Source organism: Nelusetta ayraudi, unplaced genomic scaffold (assembly GCF_046127955.1).
Source record: "Nelusetta ayraudi isolate G7.1 ecotype Tasmania unplaced genomic scaffold, CSIRO-AGI_Nayr_v1 ptg000058l, whole genome shotgun sequence".
NCBI lineage: Eukaryota > Metazoa > Chordata > Actinopteri > Tetraodontiformes > Monacanthidae > Nelusetta > Nelusetta ayraudi.
Genome location: NW_027466108.1, coordinates 2,625,193 through 2,648,539, shown reverse-complemented (window position 1 = coordinate 2,648,539; position 23,347 = coordinate 2,625,193). Strand labels below are relative to the sequence as shown.

General features: G+C 43.4%; 1 protein-coding gene across 3 annotated transcripts; it reads right to left on the bottom strand.

The window, feature by feature from the left end:
- Nucleotides 1–755: 755 nt before the first annotated feature.
- Nucleotides 756–23,344, bottom strand: rasal1 (RAS protein activator like 1). 3 transcript variants are annotated; one of them, XM_076039014.1, is made up of 21 exons: nt 22,724–23,344; nt 22,375–22,431; nt 20,908–21,021; nt 19,265–19,326; nt 17,928–18,057; nt 16,082–16,163; nt 15,783–15,923; nt 15,559–15,650; nt 14,191–14,308; nt 13,930–14,083; nt 10,923–10,987; nt 10,610–10,722; nt 9,370–9,562; nt 9,054–9,191; nt 7,487–7,631; nt 6,154–6,326; nt 4,804–4,941; nt 3,845–3,980; nt 3,353–3,473; nt 2,469–2,548; nt 756–2,367 (listed from the first exon to the last, which is right to left on the bottom strand). In XM_076039014.1, exons 1-21 carry the CDS (start codon nt 22,786–22,788, stop codon nt 2,216–2,218), a joined length of 2,469 nt encoding a protein of 822 aa, XP_075895129.1. In that variant the 5' UTR covers nt 22,789–23,344; the 3' UTR covers nt 756–2,215. The 3 variants fall into 3 exon arrangements, with proteins under 3 accessions (XP_075895129.1, XP_075895130.1, XP_075895131.1); XM_076039015.1 differs by having other exon boundaries at nt 756–2,364; XM_076039016.1 differs by lacking the exon at nt 22,375–22,431.
- Nucleotides 23,345–23,347: the final 3 nt, after the last annotated feature.

The window sequence follows — 23,347 nt, the reverse complement described above, 5'->3', positions numbered from 1 at the left end:
TTGCGCTACCTAAAGCCCCGGCACCGCCTGCCGTCGTCCCTCACCTCTCACGCCTAATGAGGACTCAGGCATGGAGGAGCCCAGTGCGTTGCTGCTCTCATTAGCATTTAAATAAGACTGGGAGGAGGAACTGCTCCAAATATTGTTTGTGAGGCATAATTTAACATCTGATTCCGGGTGCGGTGGGGATTACGAGGCCAGTGGTTATGGCTGGATTCAATTATTAACTTGAACAGAAGGGCATCGCAGTAGCCACAGCACTGAGAAGATAATCACGTTTGCCGTATCGCGGAGGATGAACATCATGGGGGGGCCAGTTAAGAACTTTCCTCTCCCATGATTAAAATCAGAGGTGGATAGAGTCTCCCTATTAACAGTTTCTGCTTCTAAATATACTCAAGTTAAAGAAGCCAATCGGGCAAAATAAGAAAATAATATTGTGATTATGTTAAAAGACGAGTAAATAGTTTTGTGCATTGAAGCAAAATAGGAGGAAAAGTTCAAACGAACTGCCTTGAAGGTGAATTTCTAGTTGCTGAGTGAAAAACAAGCTACAAGATTAAAAGCGATGAAACTATGTGAATTACCTTCAATGTTTCAAGAGTAAATCATTTTATTCCTAGCCAAGAGGAAGCAACATTCATTAAAAAAAAAGTTTTGCTTGCATCCTCCATTTTTTATCAGTTGCTCGAAAGGAGGTCGTTTACACCACTAAAAATTAATTTGGCAACAAGACAAGAAACAAAACTGTCAAACAGTGTTTGCTTTTAGCCTTTATTTTCATCTTCATCAAAAATTCAAACTCAGGAGTTCAGTAACATCGATATCAAGTAACATAGAGTAACAGTTTATATATATTCTAGATTTCTTTTTTTTGTTCCTTCTCAATTGTGTTTGAAATGAAGTGAAACGATTGGCAAAGAAATCCTGGCGGTTGAACAAACGTCCAAACACGCTCGGGAGAGATTTTGACCGAAGGCGGAAAAGTGATCGTAACATCTGGAACTGTGCGTCAGTGTTACATCTGGGTAAAGACGAGTTGCAACTTCATAAACATCCCACGAGTTCTGCATGTGACTCCACAGAAGCTGCACCAGAACAGAAATCCAAACAGTTTGACAAGTAGGGTGTCTGGAAGAATATCTCATCTCACTGCACAAAGTGAACGGCTCCGCTTATGGGAAAAATGACTTTCTCTGTGGAAAAACGCTTCCACGACACTTCCAGGTACAGCTTGCATTTCTCACTATAATAGAATTTCAAAATGATATATATACTAAATTTAAAACTCATTTTAGAAAAAAAACAACAAAAAAAACCATCTCGTTTGGCATTTCGATCATGTCCAGAAATTTAGGACCAAATTTTGTGGCACAACAGTTGAAAAAATGTAAACACAGGTGATTTAAATTTGAATATTTTTTTCAGCCGTGTTAATGCTTTGATTGACCGTTAATGACATTGAACAAACACAACAACAGTGGCTTTGAAAATGGAAATATCGAGTTGACTGGCCAATAGCACCAAACTAAATCACATTCTCAGGTAGAAAGTTTACCAATGCGATGACTAAGATACTATGGTGTTTCACTGCAGCATGTGCGCCAGTATTCCTTACACTGAAGTTGATATGAATCTCACGTTGTCTAAATTGAATAAGTAGAAAACGATAACGCAGGGAAAATAATGCTCATAAAAACGATACGAAAAACACCTTACGGTCGGGTGCTGTTGGTCGATTGCACTACTGCAAGAGTTTTGCATAAAATTGCGAGTCCGAATTCCTGTACAGTGATTCAAAATAGAAAAGCTTCTCTTTTTTCTTTTTTTTTACATTTCACAACAAGTGGACGCAGAGCCATGCAGGGGATTGCTTCTTATCTAAATTTGGAAAGAAAAAAAAAAGGAAAGAAAATTCCAACTGTGCTTCAAAGTCCCTCTTTATCGTGGAGCATCGTAATCCGTTGCCAGCGCTGTTGAAGCTGGTGGCACTCAGAGAATACAAAAATATTCAAAGTGGCAGAAAGTCCTGATGCTGTTTGCAGCATGCAGTGTACAAGTGGTATCACTGAGCCAGGTGGCCACATTCTATTCCTCCCAGCGAGCAGGCCGGGATTGATGTTCGCTCATCAATACTTGAACGGCCCCCCGTGTCAGACACACACACACACACACGCACTGAGTACACATGAGTGTATCCAAGTGGGAGCCCGGTCTAGGGCTTCAGAATGACGCTGGCGCCCTCGTCCTTTTCTTTGCTCTGGAAGGTGGCGTGTGCCTTCTCCAGATCGTCGATCACGGCCAGCAGCCGCGCAGCGACGCTCTGATGGCCCGGCTTCGTCAGCTGAGCGTTGGTTTCCGGACCTTCTGTCAAAACGGAGAGGGGGAGACGTCGATGGAAATGCAACGCGGAAGAAAACAGCGGTTATGGTGAACGTGCTGAAAGGCAAAAAAACTTGCAGCCCCACCTGGATGAAGGTCAGAGCTGATCTTCTGCTGCTTACTGTCGGACGTCTGCTCTGCCTCAGGTACATCGAGGTGATTTTTCCTGCAGTAATCAATGTTAAAAACCTCAATCATTTAAAGTTTCTTTTACAATATAATCAGCATTGTTGCTGAGTGGTGTCTTTAAAAAAAAAAATTAAAAATCATAGTAGCAGTGGCAGGTGGACTCATAGTATGGGTATTTTCTATTATAATTACAAGTAAACAGTGTATAATTAACTATTATGATCAACTGATCTTATAATCTGTGTACATTTAGTAAATACATGAAATCATTTTTACTATATTGCGTGTCTGCGTGGCACAAAGTACTCTGCATTTAAGAAAGTCAAGCTATTATTGACAAAAAGTACCGGTAACAATGTTCCTGGTGGTGAACTTTATAGTGTGCATCCATATCAGGTGTACCGATACTTAAGTATGTATTACAGGTGTGTCTATAACCACATTATGCTGTTGATGTTGCCTGTTTTGGCTTTGCTAACGCGTTTAAGCAACAACAGACGGAAAGCTGAAAGTGCTGTAAACAGTGATGTTTACAGTAAATACTCATCCACTGTCCCTTTCAAAGTAAACGATAAAGAAATCAACTTTGCCGTCTTCCGACAATGAGGAAACCTGTCCTCGTCGGTGTTCCAGCCGTCGGTGCGTCTGCCTCCCTTCACTGCCAGTCGTCTACGTGCCAATCGATAATCGTATGATCGCAGACCTCTTCCTGCTACTCCGCTCTAAACGCTAAATTGTCGTGTCGGGAAGCCCTGCGCCGAACAGTGCGCTTCGGTGCTGCAACAGAGACCTCTAGTGTCCGGCGAAAGAACTGCACCTCGGCTCCGTTGCCTCTACTGACCTGAGTTTGTCCCTTCCCTGGAGGAGCTGCTTGTATATGGTCTGCGTTTCTACGTCTGGATCCAGTGGATCGCTCCAGTCGCCCAGCGTCACCGCAGAGTGGGTCCGACTGCACCCTGTGACTGAGAAGCACAATGGAGAATGCATCAGAGGTAGTGGTGAAGATTAATAATAATAATAAATAATAATAATAATAATAATAATAATAATAATAATAATAAAAATAATAATAATAATAATAATAATAATAATAATAATAATAATAATAATAATAATAATAATAAATACTTATAACAATAATAATAATAATAATAATAATAATAATAATAATAATAATAATGATGAGCAATACAGTGATAAACTGGCGACTTGTCCAGGGTGTAGCCCCGCCTTCTCCCTACAGGCAGCTGAGACGGGCTCCTGCACCACCATGACCCCTGAGTGCTTAAGCAGGCGGGTATAGAAAATGAATGAATAATAAAAGCGGGATTACCAGCACGGTCTCCCTGCAGGCAGCATGTCCACTTGCCACTGCGATGAGCACCTGGATGAAAGGAGGGCAGCATGCCCTCATTGTAGATGCTGACTTTCCTGATGGCTGACAGCCACTGGTTCAGCTCATTCACATTCTGCTCGGAGAGAGAGCGACACGGCACATAGGGTGAGAAAGAGCACTTTGAAAATGGAATGTTTTCTGCTTTTTAATTGGAAAATCAAATCATCTATTTAACAATGTTTAAATATGGCATTTTTAAACGTAGAAATGTATACAATATAATTTTGGATGTCTTAAAGATTAGCGTCAACTTGGAAGCACCGATATTGACTTTTTTTCACCGACATCCGATATCCCGATATTATCCAACTCCTAATTTTCGATACCGATACCAACCGATATCAACCGATAGCGGCCGTGGAATTAACACATTATGGCTAGTTTGTATTGTGATGTCCCGCTGGTTGCAGACATAATGATAAACAACTTACAAACATTCTGGTCAAAATAATAATCGTCAGGTGCGAAGCTAGGTGGTGGCTACTTCGTTAGTAGCCACCACTCTGCTAAAACTCGCATTGCTTGCTGTTGTGCTTCGATGCGGTTTGATGACATCATCAAGCGTAGTAGAGACGAGTGAAGTAAAGTATTGTTATTTACTATTTACTGTAGTAATACCAGGAAATTCGAGGGATTCATTCTTTGGCATGACTACCAAATTTGGGAGAAATTTTAAAAAAGCCATATTTTTATAATATTCTTTCCCCGATACCAATATTTTCCGATATTCATTTTTAATGCCTTTATCGGGAGTCAATTAATATCAGACTTCCCTACTTGGAAGTATGAAATTTGTGGTTATAATAATCTGACAACCAGGCGTTTTAAGGGTCGTGCACTTGTGTGCAACCTTTAAAACGCCTGCCAGTCACTCGGGTGACTTCGTGCCCATGCACCTTGCACTGGATGTACATGGTGTGCAGCTGTCCGTCGTTGTCCTGGGTGATGACCTGCATGACATTCTGCTGCTGGAAGGCATTCTCATCCGCTCTCTCCACCGCACACACACACTGGATGGGGATGGAGGAGCGCACCTGCAGCGAACCCAAGAAAAAAAAAAAAAAAACGGAGCGCCAATTAACACGAGTGTGCGTCGCGGCCCACGGGCGTTTCAAACTGAGCGCGAGCGCTGAGAAAAACAAAGTGACATTTAATCACGGAGCCGGTTCATTTCTCGGCGCACACTAGTCGAGGCTGAACGGCGATGGGAAAAAAAAAAAAAAGAAAAACCCAAGGAGGGAGCGAAGACGAGGTCAGCCCTGCTGTCCGGGACACTTTCAAGTGTAAATCAGCCACTTCTAATGGGAGCCCGCTTTACAGGGACTGCGGTGCTCCAACGTGAAGGGAAAAGGGGGGGCCGGGACATTGTCTGCAATCTGATTTGCAATGTTAGCATGAATATCCACGCCGCCTCAATTACCCGCAGCCTTTATTCCAGTCACACAAAGCTGAGGCTGGCTCAAAGAGGAAGGAGCTTTCTACCGAGCGGAGGAGTGAGTCTCCCTCCCACCCTCCCACCCCCCCTCGTCTCCCCGAGATCATTATCACATGGTGAGGCCCCACATGGTAATAACGCTAATGATCTCACGAGGAGACGGAACCACGGTGCAAAGCAGTCTGGGACGTCGTGAAATAGAGAGCGAGGCAGCGGCAGGATCTCGTCATGTCGGGATTGCCCAGCATGTTTTCCTTTTCTCTGTCTATGACATTAGCATTATGTATGATATTAGCATTATGAATTAAAAGTGGACCCGTTTCAAAGGCAGTAAGGACATTTAACGGGAGCTCCTGGTTACAAGATGGACAAAAGGCAACAGCAGGAGGAATTTAGGGCATTATTAAATGATTCTTCATTGACAGTACATGATCTATTTATTATTGTGTCACTTTTTTAACATCATATTTAACCTTTCATTTAACCAGTTTAGTCCTCTTGTGATCAATGATCTCTTTTTAAAGAGAATCCAGTAAACATACAATCATACAACAGTGTGAATGATGCAATAGTTACAAAAAATAACAAAAAAGAAAACTTGTTTAGTTCATAAAGTTGATTTTTTTTTCTTACTTTCTTACTTACCTGGCTTTTGTAGCACCCAAAAAATGAATGTATGACTTTGTTTCACCTGAGTTACTGGAACTCATAATGTGCATGTACTCATGTATTTGAATAGGAATAAATATTACTATTATGGACTACTGTGTCTGAAAACCAGAAGGAGTCTCGGAGTTGCGTGACGACCGACCTGCCAGTCGGGGCCTTTTGCGTAGGAGAGCGTCTCGCTCGTCAGCCAGAAGTAGCGCTTCTTAAAAGCAAAGCGAGACAGCAGCTGGGGTCCCTCCGCCTTGTACTTGTGGAGGTAGCCCTCCTTCACCGTGACGGAGGGCAGGAACACGGCCCGGTGCGGCAGCTCGGAGCCTGCGGGGGGAAGAGAGCCGTCAGCATGTAAACAGCGGGGAGGCGCCGTAATTAACCGAGCGTGTCGCTCGGAAAACTGTTTGCTCTCCATCATCTGAACGCTGTGTCTGACAACCACCCCGGCCTCTGGTGGCCCGTGAAGGATGGCTTCAAAGACGTCCCGCCCCCCTCCGACCCTGCCTGGCGAGGACACCTGAAGAGCGTCAAATGTCAAACTGGCCTTTGAGGGGAAAAATGAGTGGGTGTGACAGGTGGACAGAGGCTGAAACGCGATACAACAGCGACGGCCTCGGTGGCACGCCAAGGCAAGAGAGCCGCCCCGGTGTCTGTTGAGCGGCGCTGGGCGGCGTGCGCAAGGGCGTGTGACTTCCCGCGTGGGCTCCCCGCCAGCTTGTTAACAGCGTCCCTCTCCTTTCTGGAGCCGCTGCCAGTGATGAATATTTCACCAATAAGCCACAATGTCGTCTTATTTAATCCTGGTATCAGCTGGGAGGTGATACACGCACAGCTGGCCTCCGGCTGGCTAGTGTGAGCCCCAACCTGTCTCCCTTCTGCCTTGTGGAGTAGCACTACAGTACATAGTCCACTCCACGTATCCCACAATGCATCGCTGAAAGTAGCTTTCAACCGATGGTCACTAACATGGCAGTATATCCCATCATGCGTCGCACTCACAATGACCCAAAGGTTTGGAAAGGTGAAGAAGCTTTCCAAGCGTTATTTTTTTTTATCATTTAGGAAGACACTAAATATAGCATGTACAAAAACACATGCAAGTATGTGTAAATGTATTTATATATCTAATAATAATACTAACACTAACACTAATAATAATAATAATAATAATAATAATAATAATAATAATGATAATAATAATAATAATAATAATAATAATAATACATTTTATTTATAAAGCACTTTTCTGCTTTATGAATAAATAAATAAATAAGTGCTACAGCTAAAAACAAAATAAAGAAAAATAACAGTGTAAATCAACACAACAACTAAATCTACTCATGGATTTATTTATTCCCACCTGCCGACATAACGTTTGAATAATCCGGCAACGACCTTGTTTGGTCAAGGTCAACAACCTTGACCACACAGAACCATGAGAACAGCCTTGGGATCATCTTTGACTCGAGTGCTTTCCGTCTCACCCGTGTCGTGGTCGATGTCAATCAGCTTGTCCAGGAAGTCCTTGACCGAGGACACGCTGCGCAGGATGATGGGATGGAGTGGCGCCATCCACTGCTCTTTCCCATGACCCAGCTGGAGACCCAGGTTCCCCACACTCTGCAGTGCCTGGAGAGTTTGTGAAGACGCAGCAAAATCCTCAACACACACACACACACACACACACACACACACATCTCTGTCACATCCTATCTGACAGAATTCAGCGCCGGTGACCGCGCGTGTGTGTCAAAGTCGCAGATCAAACGGGTTTCTGAGGTCAAGCATGCTGCGAGGCCCTTTGTCCAGCCCACACCTGGACCCGCGGCTCGGAGGAAGTCCCCGTCGCCCCCTGCGTCTGATGCTGAGCTTTGAAACCACAGTCTGGATGTAGCACAGAAAGGTAAAAATAGCCCACTTCCTGTCTGCGTAGCAGAAGCATGGCAACAACCATTCAGCACCACGGACAGCAACTAAAGAGCCCACAACTGACTACCTGAGTAGCTGACTGTGTCCTTTTACGAGAGAGGTGGCAAAAAGTTTTTGGACAACTCGCGCATTTGAGATGTAGTTTACTGTATTGCGCTGAGATTCAGTCTTTAGTCTCCAAGTGCAGTTTATTTTTAGCGCAGCCACCAACATTTGCATGTTGCACATGCACTGTTGCATCCAACTCACAACTGGATGTTTCAGCAAGATGACTTCCCTTGGAACACATCCAGAGTGAAAGGACACATGAAAGCACCAAGTCTTAGGAAAGCACGCAAAGCCAACGTCATAAAAAAAATATGTATGCTCAATTTTAGGAATGTTCAGCAAATTTCACGCTTGTTTTTAATGTTCACAAAACATTCCAGCAACTTAGAGACTATACTAATACTTTTGGTTTATCAAATCTATATTTACAATTTACAGAGGCCGCAACTGCAAACCCTCTTCTTCTGCCAAAAGAAAAACTTACACCAATATGTTGAATTGCACCCTTTATGACCACTCAAAGGAAAGGGGGCCTTTAAATGGCTATTTCATTAAACAGAATAAGACGCCAGGACGTGTAGATCACATTCCATTAATTTTCATTTCTACTCGCGGTAATTCATCTTGACAAACTACAAATTTTGAAGAGTTTGTGACTGTTGCGTGTCCGCGTGAGGACAGACGAGCAAATCTGTCCATTGAAATTGTGATCAAAAACAAATATGTAATCTTATGAAAGCCGGTAATGACGGATGGTAAAAACGTTACTCGTTAGAGAAATCAACTGAGGTTTGAGACAACTTCAGTTTCTTCCTCTAGTTTCTGTCTCTGCAAGTGACAGTGTCGCATTAGGAAGCTGCTACACAGCAACAAGATGCAAAACCACACAAACAACATTCTGAATTCCTGCTTCATGCACATTTGTTCAACATGTGCTCATTAAAAGCCTTCACCGTGCACAAACCCGAACCACGGCCTCCATCTCTTCCCTGCTCAGTTCTACACTAACGGCTGATGCCTGACCCTGGAGCAGCACCTCAATCCAATCATCAGCGTCTGAGTCGTGAAACCCACCTTGGCCAGCAGGAGCAGCGTTCTGCTGGTCCGCGTGTCGGCGTGCTGATCCCTCAGCTGGAACAGTTTGGGCGTGAGGATCGCCGGCGCAAAGAAACGTAGGAAAAAGAAGCCGCTGATGGCCAGATACTTGATGTCCTGCGAACGAGACGCCAGCCAAAGGGCAAAGGTCAACCAACCTGAGGATTCCCTCGCGCTCAGACCGACACCGCCGACATTGCACAAGAGGGATGTCAGATGATTCCGTCGAGCAGAGAAGACGTGCGATAGCAAGGAGGCTGTTAGATTCTCTCTGCCCTCTGCGCCCCAGACTGACCTCGTTCTCTGGCTCGGTGAATTGCTCCTCTACTCTCTTGTGCAGCTGCTTGAAGGCCACTCTCATGACAGGCGGGCACTGGTCGACGGAGCCCACGATGGATTCAATGATGCTGGTCAGGTAGACCTGCAGCATCTCCACGCTGCTGTCCCTCACCTCCTCCTCGGACGCTGCACCCTTAAACGAAATTCGCCTTGACAGAGAAAGAAGGACGCAAATGAACGACTGGATGTCCAAGTTTGAGGCCTGCGTTTGGCGGATTTACTTGGGTGCGCGATGCACAGAGCACTGATGTGAGCTTGCGAGCTATTTCAGAGGTGGCGTTAAAATGCCTGGAGGATGCTATCGATGGGGGGAGAGGTGGAGACGGGGAGGCAACACATGGGGTGATGGAAGGCAGATGGATGCAGCGTGTTACATCGCCGACGCTCTCCCTCCGTGTCAGAGATATATGACTCGAGGGGCTCCCTGCAGTTGCTAGGCAACCGTCTCTCCCCTTCTTTAACGTCCATATTTTGTTTTCTTTTATTGATCTCTTCCCGTCAAGGGTAAAACACAGAGAAGGTGGGTTTTCTCCTTCGACGCTCTTCCAGGCCCATTTCTCACACAGTGACTGTCAGCTATTCACTTCCAAGGACTATTCGTCCCACCACAGGCTTTTTGCTTATGACTGTGACTGTGACTCATGGGAGAATCAACACATCAAGAAGCTTAGATGCGGAATCCACTGGGTTAACAGAAGTAAATAATATAGTCAAAATTATGGCATGATAATAAAAAAAAAGAGCTTTTATGGCTCAGTGATGAAGTTTTAGTGCACTGCAGTTTGAGAAAATGTTTGAGCAAGGACTTGACTTGGAATGTATGGACACTAATGCACTGTGTGTCTTTGTTTCACTCCAAAGGTATGTACTGTTTCTGTTCGAAGAAATGAAGGCCTCACAGTGAAAGAGTTCAATTCTCAGCTGACTTTTGTTTTTCAGGACACTTTTAACCTTTTCATTGGGTATGAAACAGTCACAAAGGTCCTTATTGCCTCTAAGATCAAAAATCTCTTCTTTGGAACTGGAGACATTGAGGTCAAAGAAGTTTTTAACAGAGCAGTGTCGTTACCTACACACAGCAACAACCAACATTCCCCAACTTGTGCTGGTGGCTGAGGACAGCGAACACTGAACTGTTCCCAGGCCTAACTGCCTGACTGGCTTGACTACCCGAGTCTGTTTGGGATCAGTTGTACCTTGTGCGGTTGAGGTTGATCTTACACGGGTCCAGCTCAATGTACTTCCTCTCATCGAAGATGCGGTTGATGATGGGCTTCAGCACCTCGTGCAAATACAACATGCCGACAGCCTGAAAGAGGGGGGGAAAAAAAGTGTAGTAATGCATAATTTCTGCATGGGCTGTGACTGACTCAAATTCAAATAGGACAGCAAAATGGTATAACCAACATGTAGGGAGTAAATTACTTATTTATGCATAACATTTTCATTTATCGAAAAAGACAGGAAAAGAAAAAGTTCTGTTTCAGCAAAACAAATTATTTTACGGACCTTCATGAACTGCTCCATGGCTTTAGAGGACAGCGAGTTGGATCGAAACAAAGTGTTTGGATCAGCTTGGAGAGCAGGAACAGAAGAGAAAAAGATGCAGTGGTTGGAACGAGCTAGCATGCAAAACATACAGCAGTGGCACATAACTCATAGAAATAGTTCTACAATACAATGTCAGGGCAGAAACTGAATCAGCGCCGCTGTCACCTCACAGGAAAAAACGCTGCGGGTTTGACTCCCAGCCACTCTCCGCGCCGGGTGTTCCAGCTTCCTCCCACAGTTCTAACACCCGAACATTCAGCTAATTGGGAGCTCTGTGGGTGTGCCCGTAGGTGTGAATGTGAGTGCGGAGGGTTGTTTGTTTGTCCAGGCTGAACTCTGCCCCTTCACCCCCAGACAACCGGGATGGACTCCAGCGCCCCTGCGGCCCTGACACATTTCTGTGGTACTGACAGGAAGTTCACAGTACTGGTACATTTTTCTCCTGGGGGAAAAAAAAAAGCCAGACAGTTCTTACAAGTGCAACTAATCACAGAGGAAGAGAAAAAAAATAATATATGCAGATGCATAATTACTTTTTGGAAATGTGAGCCCGTGCAGTACATGAAGAGAATCTAGTTTGATGCACTGAAGCGTTCGCTGGCTGCCAAATCTGTCAAATACAGTATAGGTACTTAAGCTATGACCTTGAAATATTGCCTCATTAAGTAAAGAACCACTGAACGAAGCGACTGTAGTTGTGCATTGTTGGGAAAGTGCTCTTAGTCGTCTGGTATGTAGTGCGTTGTCTAGTACGAGTGCTCTCTCATGTTTATGCTTCTAGCCTCTGATTTTTGTTTTTCAGCCTGCAATTGATCTAATTTAGCAACATAGGCTGAGGGGCAGGGTGACCTAACTGTAAAATCACTTCAGTCCTCAAAGGGGTTGGAATATCTAGGCAACAGGACCGCAGCAGCCGTGTAGAACATTCTGGATTCCAAGCAAAGGACCCTTTTTTTTTTTTTTTCTTCCTTTACCCCTGTGACCAACTTTAATGTTTGACTGCACACAGCATCTATTCCTGATCAAGCACTTACTGTTCGGAACCATGGGGAGTTGCTATGGAAACTTCGGCACTATGCTTATTATCTCAAACCTCACCAACTGAACCCAAAGACCACCGGAGCACAAGTCTGTTATGGAGTGCTGGTATGGGGGACGTGGCACGGGGGCACAAACATGACTATCAAAGGCCAGACGGCGCCTAAAATAAAAGCGAGCTGGCTGGGTAATAATTGCCATTAGGGTAGTAAATATAGTTCTGTTGGACTGCCCACACACGCGCGCACTGTGAATGCCGCGTTGAGAAGGCCTAAATGTCATTTCAGAAGAAAGGAAGAGAGAAAGGTCTCAAATTATGACTGGCTGGTGACTGATAGGAAGCGTATTAAGCAATCACAGTTGTCAGTAAGTCCAGCAGAAATGGAAGTTTTGGAGGATTTCATTTGGCGTTTCATTTTTGAAAAGAAGAAGAACCAACTATAGATGTGGGCACGCCGACATACCGTCACACGGTCGCTAAATTTGTATGTAGAGCAACAGCTGTATTTCCACTGGATGTATTAGTATTGGTTCAGTAATGGAAAGAACTGTGTTATGTGTTGTATCTGTTCTTGCATATCTCTCAGCAGCATCATGTAGGATTATTCCAAGTGGGTTAAACAGTTTCTTTCATTTCAGGCCGACACAAATATTTGCTTTTTTTTTTTTTTTTTTTTGTTAAATGAAACTAAATCCTCCACATATAACATCATTGAAGTGAAACACCCACAAGTAAGTAACGGGTGCCACAGTGGTGAAACACTGAGCAGGACCACATTCTGGGCCACTGCTGACACAATATGGCCACCTCCTCACAAGTGCAGCCATAGCTATAAATTGCTTCCCTCCATCCCTCCATCCATCCATCCCTCTATCCATCCCTCTATCCATTTTCTATCACTGCGCCTCCTGCTCTCAGGACCGCAGGGGTGCTGGAGTCACACTGGGCAGGACTGGACTGGTAATTTTTGAAACTGGGCATTTTCCCAGTGGGCCCCAAGGGCAGATGCTGTTGGATTTTTTTTTTTCTTCCTTTTGCCCATAATTTAGAGGAGGCGGCCCATTGGTCCATCTTCAATACAGACGGTGGACTGAACCAATCAGAAAATAGCAGTGTAAAGCAGCTCCACCCCTTCCCTGCACTGTTCCCTGTAACTGCCACGAGCTTCACAAGAAGAATCTCACTGTAGATGATGCAACATGTGCTAAGATCGCTGACATGTTGTGGCCGCCAATACTCCAGCGACAGCAGGATCAAGGCCAGAGATGCAGCTTTTTACAGGGAAACCGAGGGACAGAGTGAGCAGCTAGTAACGTTAGAATAACACAGGTAGCGTTAGCTCTTCTACATTAGAACCATGAACAATGACAATTGATTAGTATCAATAGTAATAGGTATAAATTGCTACATTAGAGCTTTTTAGATATTTCAGTTCAAAGGCTGCATTGCAGTTTGAATTTGTAGTAAATCTTTATGCTGTTGTTAACTGTTTTTTTAAAAAGGACTCAACTAAGTGCAAAAACAGATGTTAAAACTGTTAACTGATGAGCAAAGGCTTTGCAATTTAAGCATAACTAAAGTAAGTGTAAAAAAAAAAGAAGTATGAAAGCATTATTAGAAAAATAAAAAGTAAATAAAAAGTATGACTGTCAAATCCTTTTCAGACGTAGTTGCTTTGCCTGAGTTCATAAATCAGCTGATTTTACCCTGATCCAAATGCCTGCAGTTGTGATTTATTGCTCTATAAATAAAGTTTAATTGATAAATTGATTGAACCCATGGCCTTGCTAACCCCTTTGACATCATGTCACCCTAAATTGCTTCATGTATTCCCAACAGGCGGAGCCTGCTTTAGGTGATTGTGAAGCAGCTCTGGCTGCAAACAAAGAATCATTTCAATAAAACTCATTCTTCCATCCATCTTACTGGTCTGGTTGACCTCACGGGTGTTGAGGTAATCAAGGAAGGGCACCACCAGGCCCTGGCCCAGATAGATTTTCACCAGGGTCATGGCTACGTCCTGCCGGCTCTCCACCGTGGTCACCTCCTCCAGCATGGTCAGAGCGCTGCTGTCCTCCATCTGGCGAGGAGACATCACAACATGCCGTTGAAACCAGTTTGCAGATTCTTCGCAAGCGAACCGGTGCGAGTATGGACGAGGCCGATGTTGCCGACTGCGCGTCTGACCTCGGCAGGGGAGATGACCGACTCCACCAGGAGGTGGATGAGGGGCTGATAGTACACAGACGGCAAGATCCTGTCCTCCACCAGACGCACCTTCAAGCGCAGCGCTCCCAGCTTCCCGCTAACGACAGAGAAAAATGCCACAGAATGATAGACATGACATTTTTTTTATTTTCACATTTCCCTGCTGGTTGTAAACAAGATTTCCCTCTAAAGATTTCTGGACAGAGAAGAGACAGCATCTGCCGACAGCACCAGGGAAATACTACTTTGAAAAGGAGCTTCATGGAACCTGACATGAACTCATGGAGTTTTTTCCTCCTGTGAGCATAGGAAGAAAACTTAAGCGCTTGATTTTTTCCTTTTCTTGAATTAAAGTGGAATCATTTACAGTGATCCGTGCACTGTAGGAATGTGGGCAGAAGGAGCAGAAGGAAAAAAATAACATTAGCCTGATGTAATGATATTATTCTGCCCTTCGGACAAGGTCAAGCTAGCTCAGCATTCCACAGAAACGTGTCCATTGGCAGGAGGTTTTCCAGAGTTTCTTTATTTATGAAGGACAGTATCGCTTTCGAAAGGCAGCCATTGAGATGAGATAATTTGTCCGTCCTAATAAGGTCTCCTACCACGAGAGCCCTGAGCGCTCGTGCGTTACATTTTTTGTTCTTCTGTTCCCCAGAGATAACGACTTAATTTCCTTTGTTAATATATTTATCTCGTTATCTCGGGGGGGGGGGGATCTTGAGTTATTTTTTAATCTTGTTATCTCATGGAAATGGAGGGGGAAAAAATGCATGAACGCTCGGGGCTTCCATACTACAACTGATGCGTTGCCCTTTACCCTTTCTGTGCAGAATACAACATGGCTCAAGAGGAAATGCATGGCTAACGATGAGTCAAAATAAACACAGGGCAAACACAGCAAACCAACAACAGCCATGACACATTTTTTTTTTATTATTTATTAACCATCACCATTGCCATTACCATTAAAAATGGACCTTCAATTTGTCCAAGTAGATAAGCAAAACAAACACAAGGTGCTGTTGTATTTCCGCAGCTAACAAGCTAAACGACGGGTTTATTCCCACAAACCAGAAGCTGGTGATCACCGGCTGCTCTCTTTTCCATATTGTGAGTCATTTTCTACCAGACCTCTTTTCTATAATCCACATCACCTCAGCCTGCCTCCTTTGTTCTAAAATTATCTCAAGGAACAGATGCAGTCAGAGGCCAATCCAGACTTCTGAGCGCCTACTAGAAAATGCGCTCTGCATTCTGCTTTCACTTAAGACGCAAATTATCCCCAAAGCAAATGTTTGCACAAACTCGCCACGCCGAATAACAAGGGGCACCCAAAATTCCCACCTCGTGTCGACCTCATGGTTTCCCAAGGGCAGCAAACGGAACCAGCCCTCCAGGAGAGGCGTTTTATGCAAACAGGCAAAAGGGATTTCCACCTGCAGAATGGAAAAAAACTTGAATTCAGAGCGTAAAACTCAGTATCGTAACTCTGAAAATCGATTGTCCTGCAAACATAACGTCTTATAAGTACTCCGTTATTATTATTTTCACAATCAAGGCATCCGAACCTTTCCCAGGAAGTCATTCTTTCCCACCATGTCCCAGTCCCAGACCTCCACCGTGACAGCCACCTCCTCAGTGAGCTCCTCTGAATCCAGCTCCAGCTGCAAGGTCTCTCCCCAGTGAGGGAAACGGGTCTTCTTAATGATCTAAAAGACAGCACTTGGGGGTGTTAAAAAAGAACTTTAAAACCTCATTCAACCTCAATCATAACACCTAAAATGACAATCAGACATTACAAGGCATTAGACGTCATTTGCTGGTTTGGCAACAAAACAAACACAAAGACTTGCGAAGAAGAGCTCACCGAGGTCTCCGCGCTGTGGTTTTTGCAGATGACTCTCGTGAATGGATCAGAGGTCCCAGAGATGTCCCTTGGAGCCAAGTCTCTACAGATTATAATGACACAATCAGACAAATGAATAAGAAACAGACGGGGCGGGGGAAGCAAAAAATGCTCCTATCGCCTGTTCACAAAGTCAACAGGTTAGCGCGAAAAGGAACGCACAGCAAGAAAACCTACTCTTTTTTCTTGACCTCATCCTTTCCAACTTAATTCAGATTCATAGGTTCAATAACACAAGCGGCAAGCCGTGATTGACATGCTCATTAGTGGCCTGCCAGAGCCGCAGAGGCTGTAGCTCGTGGCGTACAGATGGGCCAGTGAGTGGTGCAACAGTGGTGGAATGAGTCAGGAGGAGTGCTGAGGACGCCTGCAGGGTGACAGTGATAAGATGTCAGCACTCAGCACAGACACAGGGACGGAGATCAGCCAGGACTCAGCCACAGTAAATGATCTGGAATGAGTTTATATATGTCATAATAAACTGTTGTTTTTTTGTATCTTGTTTTATTTTGAAATTCTCATGTCTCCCCTGTTTCTATTTCCCCTCACCTGTGTCAGCCCTGCCTTCTTGTATTAATAGTCCTTATCTCCCTCTGTCTGTGTTATTGTTATTGTAAAGTAATCCACTACTGTAACTAAACTACTTTTTGAGCAGCGGAGTAACGTAACGGGATTACTGTGGCAAAAAAGCTAATTATATCGTAATCACTTCATCAAGTAACGATTCTGTTACTATATTATATAGATATATATAATATATAAATATTTTGCAAGCTGCAAATGCAAATGTCAAAATGTTTTCCTCTAATTTCTTTTGAGCAATATATAAACATCCCTTAACTGGTTTGACAGTATATGTTGGCAAATGATATAAAGCCTATGTCCTCACTTCCTGTGTGCTTCTCCTCTTGATGCCTTCACTCCCCGTGTGTATGAGATTGTCCATGTCCTTCAGCGGTTTCTTATCTCTTCTCCTCCTGGGTTTGTATGTGCCTCTGTCTCCCAGAGTGTCTGGATCAGATTGTCTGCGTCACTTGTGAGGACCTTTCCGATATTGTTTTGTTGCGTTTAATTCCTGATGCTTGACCCCCTTTGCGCCCTTCTCATGCATTTTTTTTTGCCTCGTGTTCTGGAATTTTTACCTTGAACTCCCTTTTTGCTGGTATTGACCCTTGCGTTTTTTTTGTACCGACCATGGACTGTTAATAAATAACACTTCTATACACCAGTCTGTTTCTGGTCTGCTCTGTGCATCCCAGTTTAATCTGAACCTGAAAGAGAAACATGATTCTAACAGTAGCTTTCCCCCTGAAAAAAACTGTCACCAAGGTAACCAAATAAGGAGTACCTTGTTTGTCTACCCTGAGCTTTATGCTATCAGGGACCAAAAAAGCCTGTTTGTCAAAGTAAAGCCACAGAGCAATAAAAAGCAACACTATGTGGTCTTGCAATCATTTCAAAATCATCTTAGGCCTTTACTTATATCTGAGGGAATTTTGTACAAAAACATCTGCGCATCCAGGCACCCAACCAAAGTCACGTGGTCCAACACCAGGGCAAACGAGATGATCTTTGTTCCAAGTCAATTCATTTGAGGTGTGTAAAATGGACAAGTCGTCTTGATAATGCAGGGAATTGATGCTCTTCGCTGTCGTGCTGCAAGTTTCTCGGTTTGAAATTAAGCTTCCCCCGCACAGAAGCTAAAAGCAAAAGCAAACACAACTGATGCAACAAAATTCTACCAAACTGCTTAGGCAGCAGCCACCGTAAGAAGAAAACAGGGGGGGGGGGAGCTTGGCTGTGTTACCTGGCTTCAATGATTTGACACCGTAGGCTGATCTTGTCCGAGTCTCTCAGTAGCTCCAGACTTAAGTGGATCTCTCCCTGGACCTCTTCATCAGGGTCGACCCTGGACAGGTTCACCCAGCTGTCCAGCCCTGACAACAACATGCAGCTGTCATATTAATATTTTCCACATTCCTTCATGTGAGTGTTCAACAAAAACACAACACACAGAAATTCTGCTAAGTGAAAGTCACAGAATATTTTTTTTTAATTTGCAGTAATAACTTAAAACCTATGTACTTTTGGTTATAGTATATGTATGTATGTATGTATGTATGTATGTATGTATGTATGTATGTATGTATAGATAGATAGATAGATAGATAGATAGATAGATAGATACATACATACATACATACATACATACATACATACATACATAGATCGATAGATAGATAGATAGATAGACAGTTCAACAAAAATACTATTTCAAATTGTTAGTTGCAGTTTGTGTGATTAGGCCTTTTCTGTTAAATACCTGAAACTTAAATGAATAGTCCCAAATGGCATCTTCATCTCATCCAAAAATCCTGCATGTTTATTTGCTTAATATTTCAGTATTGTGTCAGAACTTTGTGATTGCTTCATTAATAAGTCATATTTATTTAATAGTAATTACCATTAAAATGCATTGTCATCCTTGACAGCCTGAACAAGCGTTTAAATGACATTCTAGCTGTGTCAAATATGAAGGGATGCTTTAGCGGACACAGGAGAGTACAATGTGACAGCAAGACAGTGAGATGACTCCTGTGAGGGAGTAACTGACTCAATACCATCTTGTGACAATGAATCACGCAAGTGAAGGTCATTGGAGGAGGCACACAAGACTCGGCCGTCAGCCTGCAGCAAACACACGGCATCAACGATCGAAGCAGGTCGAATTGAAACGCCATCTCATTAAACCAGACTGTACTTCTGAGGCCAAAATGTGGAGTTCACGCCGAGGATAATTCACGAGCCTTCAGGCTAGTTCACGCTGAATAATTTCTTCAATGTAAAGAAATGTGACCGTGGAGGAGTCGAAATGGCTTGGGTCTAATTAAACAGCACAGCGGAGCTCCTCCCAAATGGAGAGTTTATGATGCCTAATGAGAAGCATCATCAGTGAGAGTGTTCATTTCATTACTCAGAATGTAAAAACATCAAAATAAGTGTGTGAGAGGCGAAGAAGGAACTTTCCCAGCATCTCCAGGCAGAAGGTCTCCTCCATCACCCAGACCTTTGACTCAATGTGTGCGTGTGTGTGTTTAACCTCTGAGATTTGTCCAAGCATCCATCACATTCCCGTGGTCTCACCTTTAGCTTGAGAGCCGATGGCATCTTTACTTAGAGTTATCTTTCCAATGACGTCATCATGGCTGTAAAAGAAAATAAAAGAAATTCAAAGGTGCTGTCTCTGTTATCAAGAATACATGGATCTAGACTGGACATGATCGGGAAAATCAGAGCGAACCAGTGGTCATGACAAGGAGGAGATAAACAACCTTTGGTCATTCAATGTGGGCAGCCATCAGCCTCCTCGTGGGTGTTTGTTTTTCCAAAAACATTCGCTCAGTATACGAGTTTTTAACACAAACACATAAATCCATGCAACGTCTCCATTATTTTTGACCCAAACACATAAATCCATGCACCATGCCATGACTTAGAGCAGTATTTCCCAACCGTTAGTGTGTGCCTATAAGAACATGGACTATTGAGGAAAACCATGAGGAAAACCACCAAGACAAGAAAAGAGCTTGAAGCTGGGTTACTAAGTTGCTGAACTCATTGCCAAATCAAAACAGTCGAAAACGATAGCAGAGACTTTAATACTGCCTGCCTGCAAAATCATCTTAAAAGAGATGCTTGGTCCTGGCGCCTTTAAAGAAATAGCCCAAGTCCCTCTGCCAGATAATACCATTTACAGGCGTACGGAAGAAATGTCTTCCGATATTGAAAAGATCGTTTTGGAAAAGTTGCATGCTAGTGGGAGATTCGCATTGCAACTCGATGAATCTATGGATATTAGTGGGATGCGCAACTTATGGCAGATGTGTGCTTTGTAGATGGAGACATCATCAGAGAAAATGTTATTTTTTTGCAAGGAATTGCCACAAAGAGAGGACATTATTCGAGTTGTGTCGGATTACCTTGAACAAGGACGACTGAGGTGGTAAAACTGCGTCAGTGTTTGCACTGATGGAGCAGCTGTCATGTTCAGACATAGCAAAGGATTTGTAAACAGAGTGAAAGAGCAACATCCAGATGTTATCGCGACAAATTCTATTGGAAGACATAGCTGCTGTACTGAAGGATGCACCGCCCATTATAATACCATTGCAGACTCACTGTGAAGACGAGGATGAATTATGAAAAAAGGGTCACTTAGTTGGGAATGATGGTGCTAAGTTGCTGTCGAGTGATGAGCGGCGTGCAAGACTGGCACATCTGGCAGATATATAGGAACCCGTACAGCTCAACTGCAGTTGGAAAGGACATGGCTTTGCAGGAGCAGGAAGAAACAACTGAATTGAGACAAAATCGTGAACTAAAAGTTGAGCTTTGCTGGTCTATTTTTGGACAGTTTTTGGCTGCCTGCTGCCAAGGAGTTCCCCATTCAGTCAGCTTATAAGCAGGACTGCTATAAAGACAAAAGAGAGAGAGAGAGAGAGATTTGGGGCCGTTGAGGAGGATCTCTTGTGTCTGTCTGTCTTCAATTCCTGCAAGAGTATCAGCTTTGTGTTTAACTAAGCAAGCCCAGTCAATAAGTTTAGAGTATATGTAATGTCAATAAATATGGTTTATGATATTATTTGATTTTATATAATATGAAATATGTGTTGTGGCTCAAAAGGTTGGGAAACACTGACTTGGAGAACAGTAAATATGCCTCTGCCAGACAAGAGAGGTTATTAAGTATAGAATCTTCTTGAGGGCACTTTGGATGAGAGTTTTACCCGATAGTGTCCTCATCCATAACATGGAAGGACAATGAATGGAACCCCATTGGGAGATGCAGAGTGTACTCTTCGCCCCAGAAAGGATTTAAGTTCTTCCAAACTGTGGCAGTCCTGAAAAGGCAGGTTTAATAAAAAAAAAAAAAGAAAGAAATAGAGAGAGAGGGAGAGAGAAAGAGAAAGAGAGAGAGAGAGAGTGTGAGAGAGAGAGAGAGCGAGAGAGAGCGAGAGAGAGAGAGAGAGAGAGAGAGAGAGAGAGAGAGAGAGAGAGAGAGGGAGAGAGAGAGAGAGAGAGAGAGAGAGAGTTCACATTTTGATGAAAGACTCACATTTGATGATGACGAAATAAACATTTGTTCATTCCAGTTCCTGGCAACATTAGTAAGGCGGACAAAACAGCCAATCTAAAGATGTCGGTTGGATTCAGGAAACTACATTTTCCACCATTTTCTGAGCTCTTTCAAAGTTTCTAAACCCTAACAGGTCTTTATGTTATTGCAGAATCAGCCAAAGGGCTGCATATGATGAAGACAAAACAAAAAACAAGGTAATAATGCCAAAAACATAACACAGTTTAACTGTTATTAGCTAGAAGTACCTACTAATTATTTCAAATATAATAGAAAGCCATTTTGTTTCAACAGCGGAAATAATATGAAATAAAACAAATCGTTCTTTCGTGAAAAGTATGCTGACATTAAAATAAAATGCATTTATGATGGATTTTACAGTTACAATTCACTCTCATTTCAACCAGTACAGACAATTTTCAATCACGATCCACCAGCCACACCATCTCGAGCATCACACTTGAGGAGTCACTTTGTCAGTGACACACGACAAGCGCAAAATAATTTGTGTGTGTGTGTGTGTGTGTGTGTGTGTGTGTGTGTGTGTGTGTGTGTGTGTGTGTGTGTCCAGAATCATTGTGCCATCTTACCGCACAATGCCAGATGGAACAACAGTCACTGAGTTAGAGCCAGCAATATTTCAATGTTAAAAAAAAAAAGAAAAAAAAAAGGCAAAATGCCATTACTTTGAAAAAGGAAAGTGCACTGTGTTGCATTTGCTGATTATTTAGGGGGGGGATTTCATCACTGGTGCTCTTGCAGTCGAAGATGCCTGAAATGTGTGTACTTGGCTCCATGCGCTCTCCTTGTAAACAGCAGGAGCTCCCTGAAATAATTGATGCACACTCTCTCCATGGTTACCTGCGGGCGTTTTTAAAGGCCAGTCCAGTATCAGGTTCTCTGTGTTGGAGGGGCCACGCTGCAGGCACCACTGCCCTGATCAAACCACTTGTCAGCGAGTTCACATGTGCAAAGGCAGCAGGCGCATACCAAGAAACTTGAATGCAAATGTTCAAATCCTAATCTGAGTAAAATGTATATTCCAGCATTACATTATATCACAGGAAGACAATATCAGTGCACATGCAGACCTGGAATTGCACTGACAGTTACTCACCTGGCTACAACTTCATTGTCAACTTTCACCATGCAGTATGGATCACTGGTTCCGGTGCTTGAGGTGACAGATAAAAAAAAATAAAAATAAAAAGTGAGGGGGGTGAGGGGAGTTCACATTAAACAAATACATTTATTTTATTTTATTTTTTAAATCATTGAATGCAGTCTGCAATCATTCTGACATAAATGAGAAAATAATAGAAAGTTAACTCTGGTTATGATAATGTCTTCTTCAGCCACAAACCACAACATGACGTAACCTATAAAATGCTGCTTTTGTCAACTTTTGTTCAAATCTCGCCAAGACATACTGAGAATTTTGCAATGAGACGACAATAGTTACTTACACGTCTTTGGCTGGGAGGTTCCTTCCCTCGACAATCCTGAAATAAAGAGATGTGTTCTTGGCCATTTTTCTGCGCCGTGAGGTTTTAATCCAATCGCTCGTATGGTCCCATAGACGCGCCAATAAACAGTGTTCGTCCCTTCAGAGTTTTTCTTCATTTCATGGCACCGCCAGTGCGTGACGGCGCGCAGCCCACCAGTAGCGTGTGACACTGGCGCGCATCCATCCACCCAGCGTCGTCGAGTCCACTAGATGGGTCCAATAGACGACCACACAGTGCATCTAGCTCAGCTAGGATCGTTTTCATTAGTATTTACTCATTTAATCTATATAAATAAATATCGAGAATCACACGTGTCCGTGCGCATAAAAATCACCGGACACTCACTGACGACAGAAGACCGTATTTTGAGTTTGCACAGTAGCCACCAGCTTCCGTTTGTTTTCAAACACGATACCGTACATTTTTGTCCCCGCTGTATGTGTACATGGCTTTACCTGGCTTTTTTTTTTTCTTTTGAAAAACGCAATCTTGGTGGAGCGCGCCCCCTAGTGCACAGATTGAGCTACAGCAAAAAGCAATTGCAGGCAGGCATTATGAAGGCCGACAAAGCGGGGTCCTCCT

Coding starts and splice junctions, on each gene's coding strand:
- rasal1 (XM_076039014.1), bottom strand. CDS start 22,788: ATGGCCAAGAACACATCTCTTTATTTCAGGATTGTCGAGGGAAGGAAC. Junction 14,309..15,558: donor AACCATGAGGTCGACACGAG/GTGGGAATTTTG, acceptor CTCTGTCGTTAG/CGGGAAGCTGGGAGCGCTGC. Junction 14,084..14,190: donor CGGTCATCTCCCCTGCCGAG/GTCAGACGCGCA, acceptor TCTCCTCGCCAG/ATGGAGGACAGCAGCGCTCT.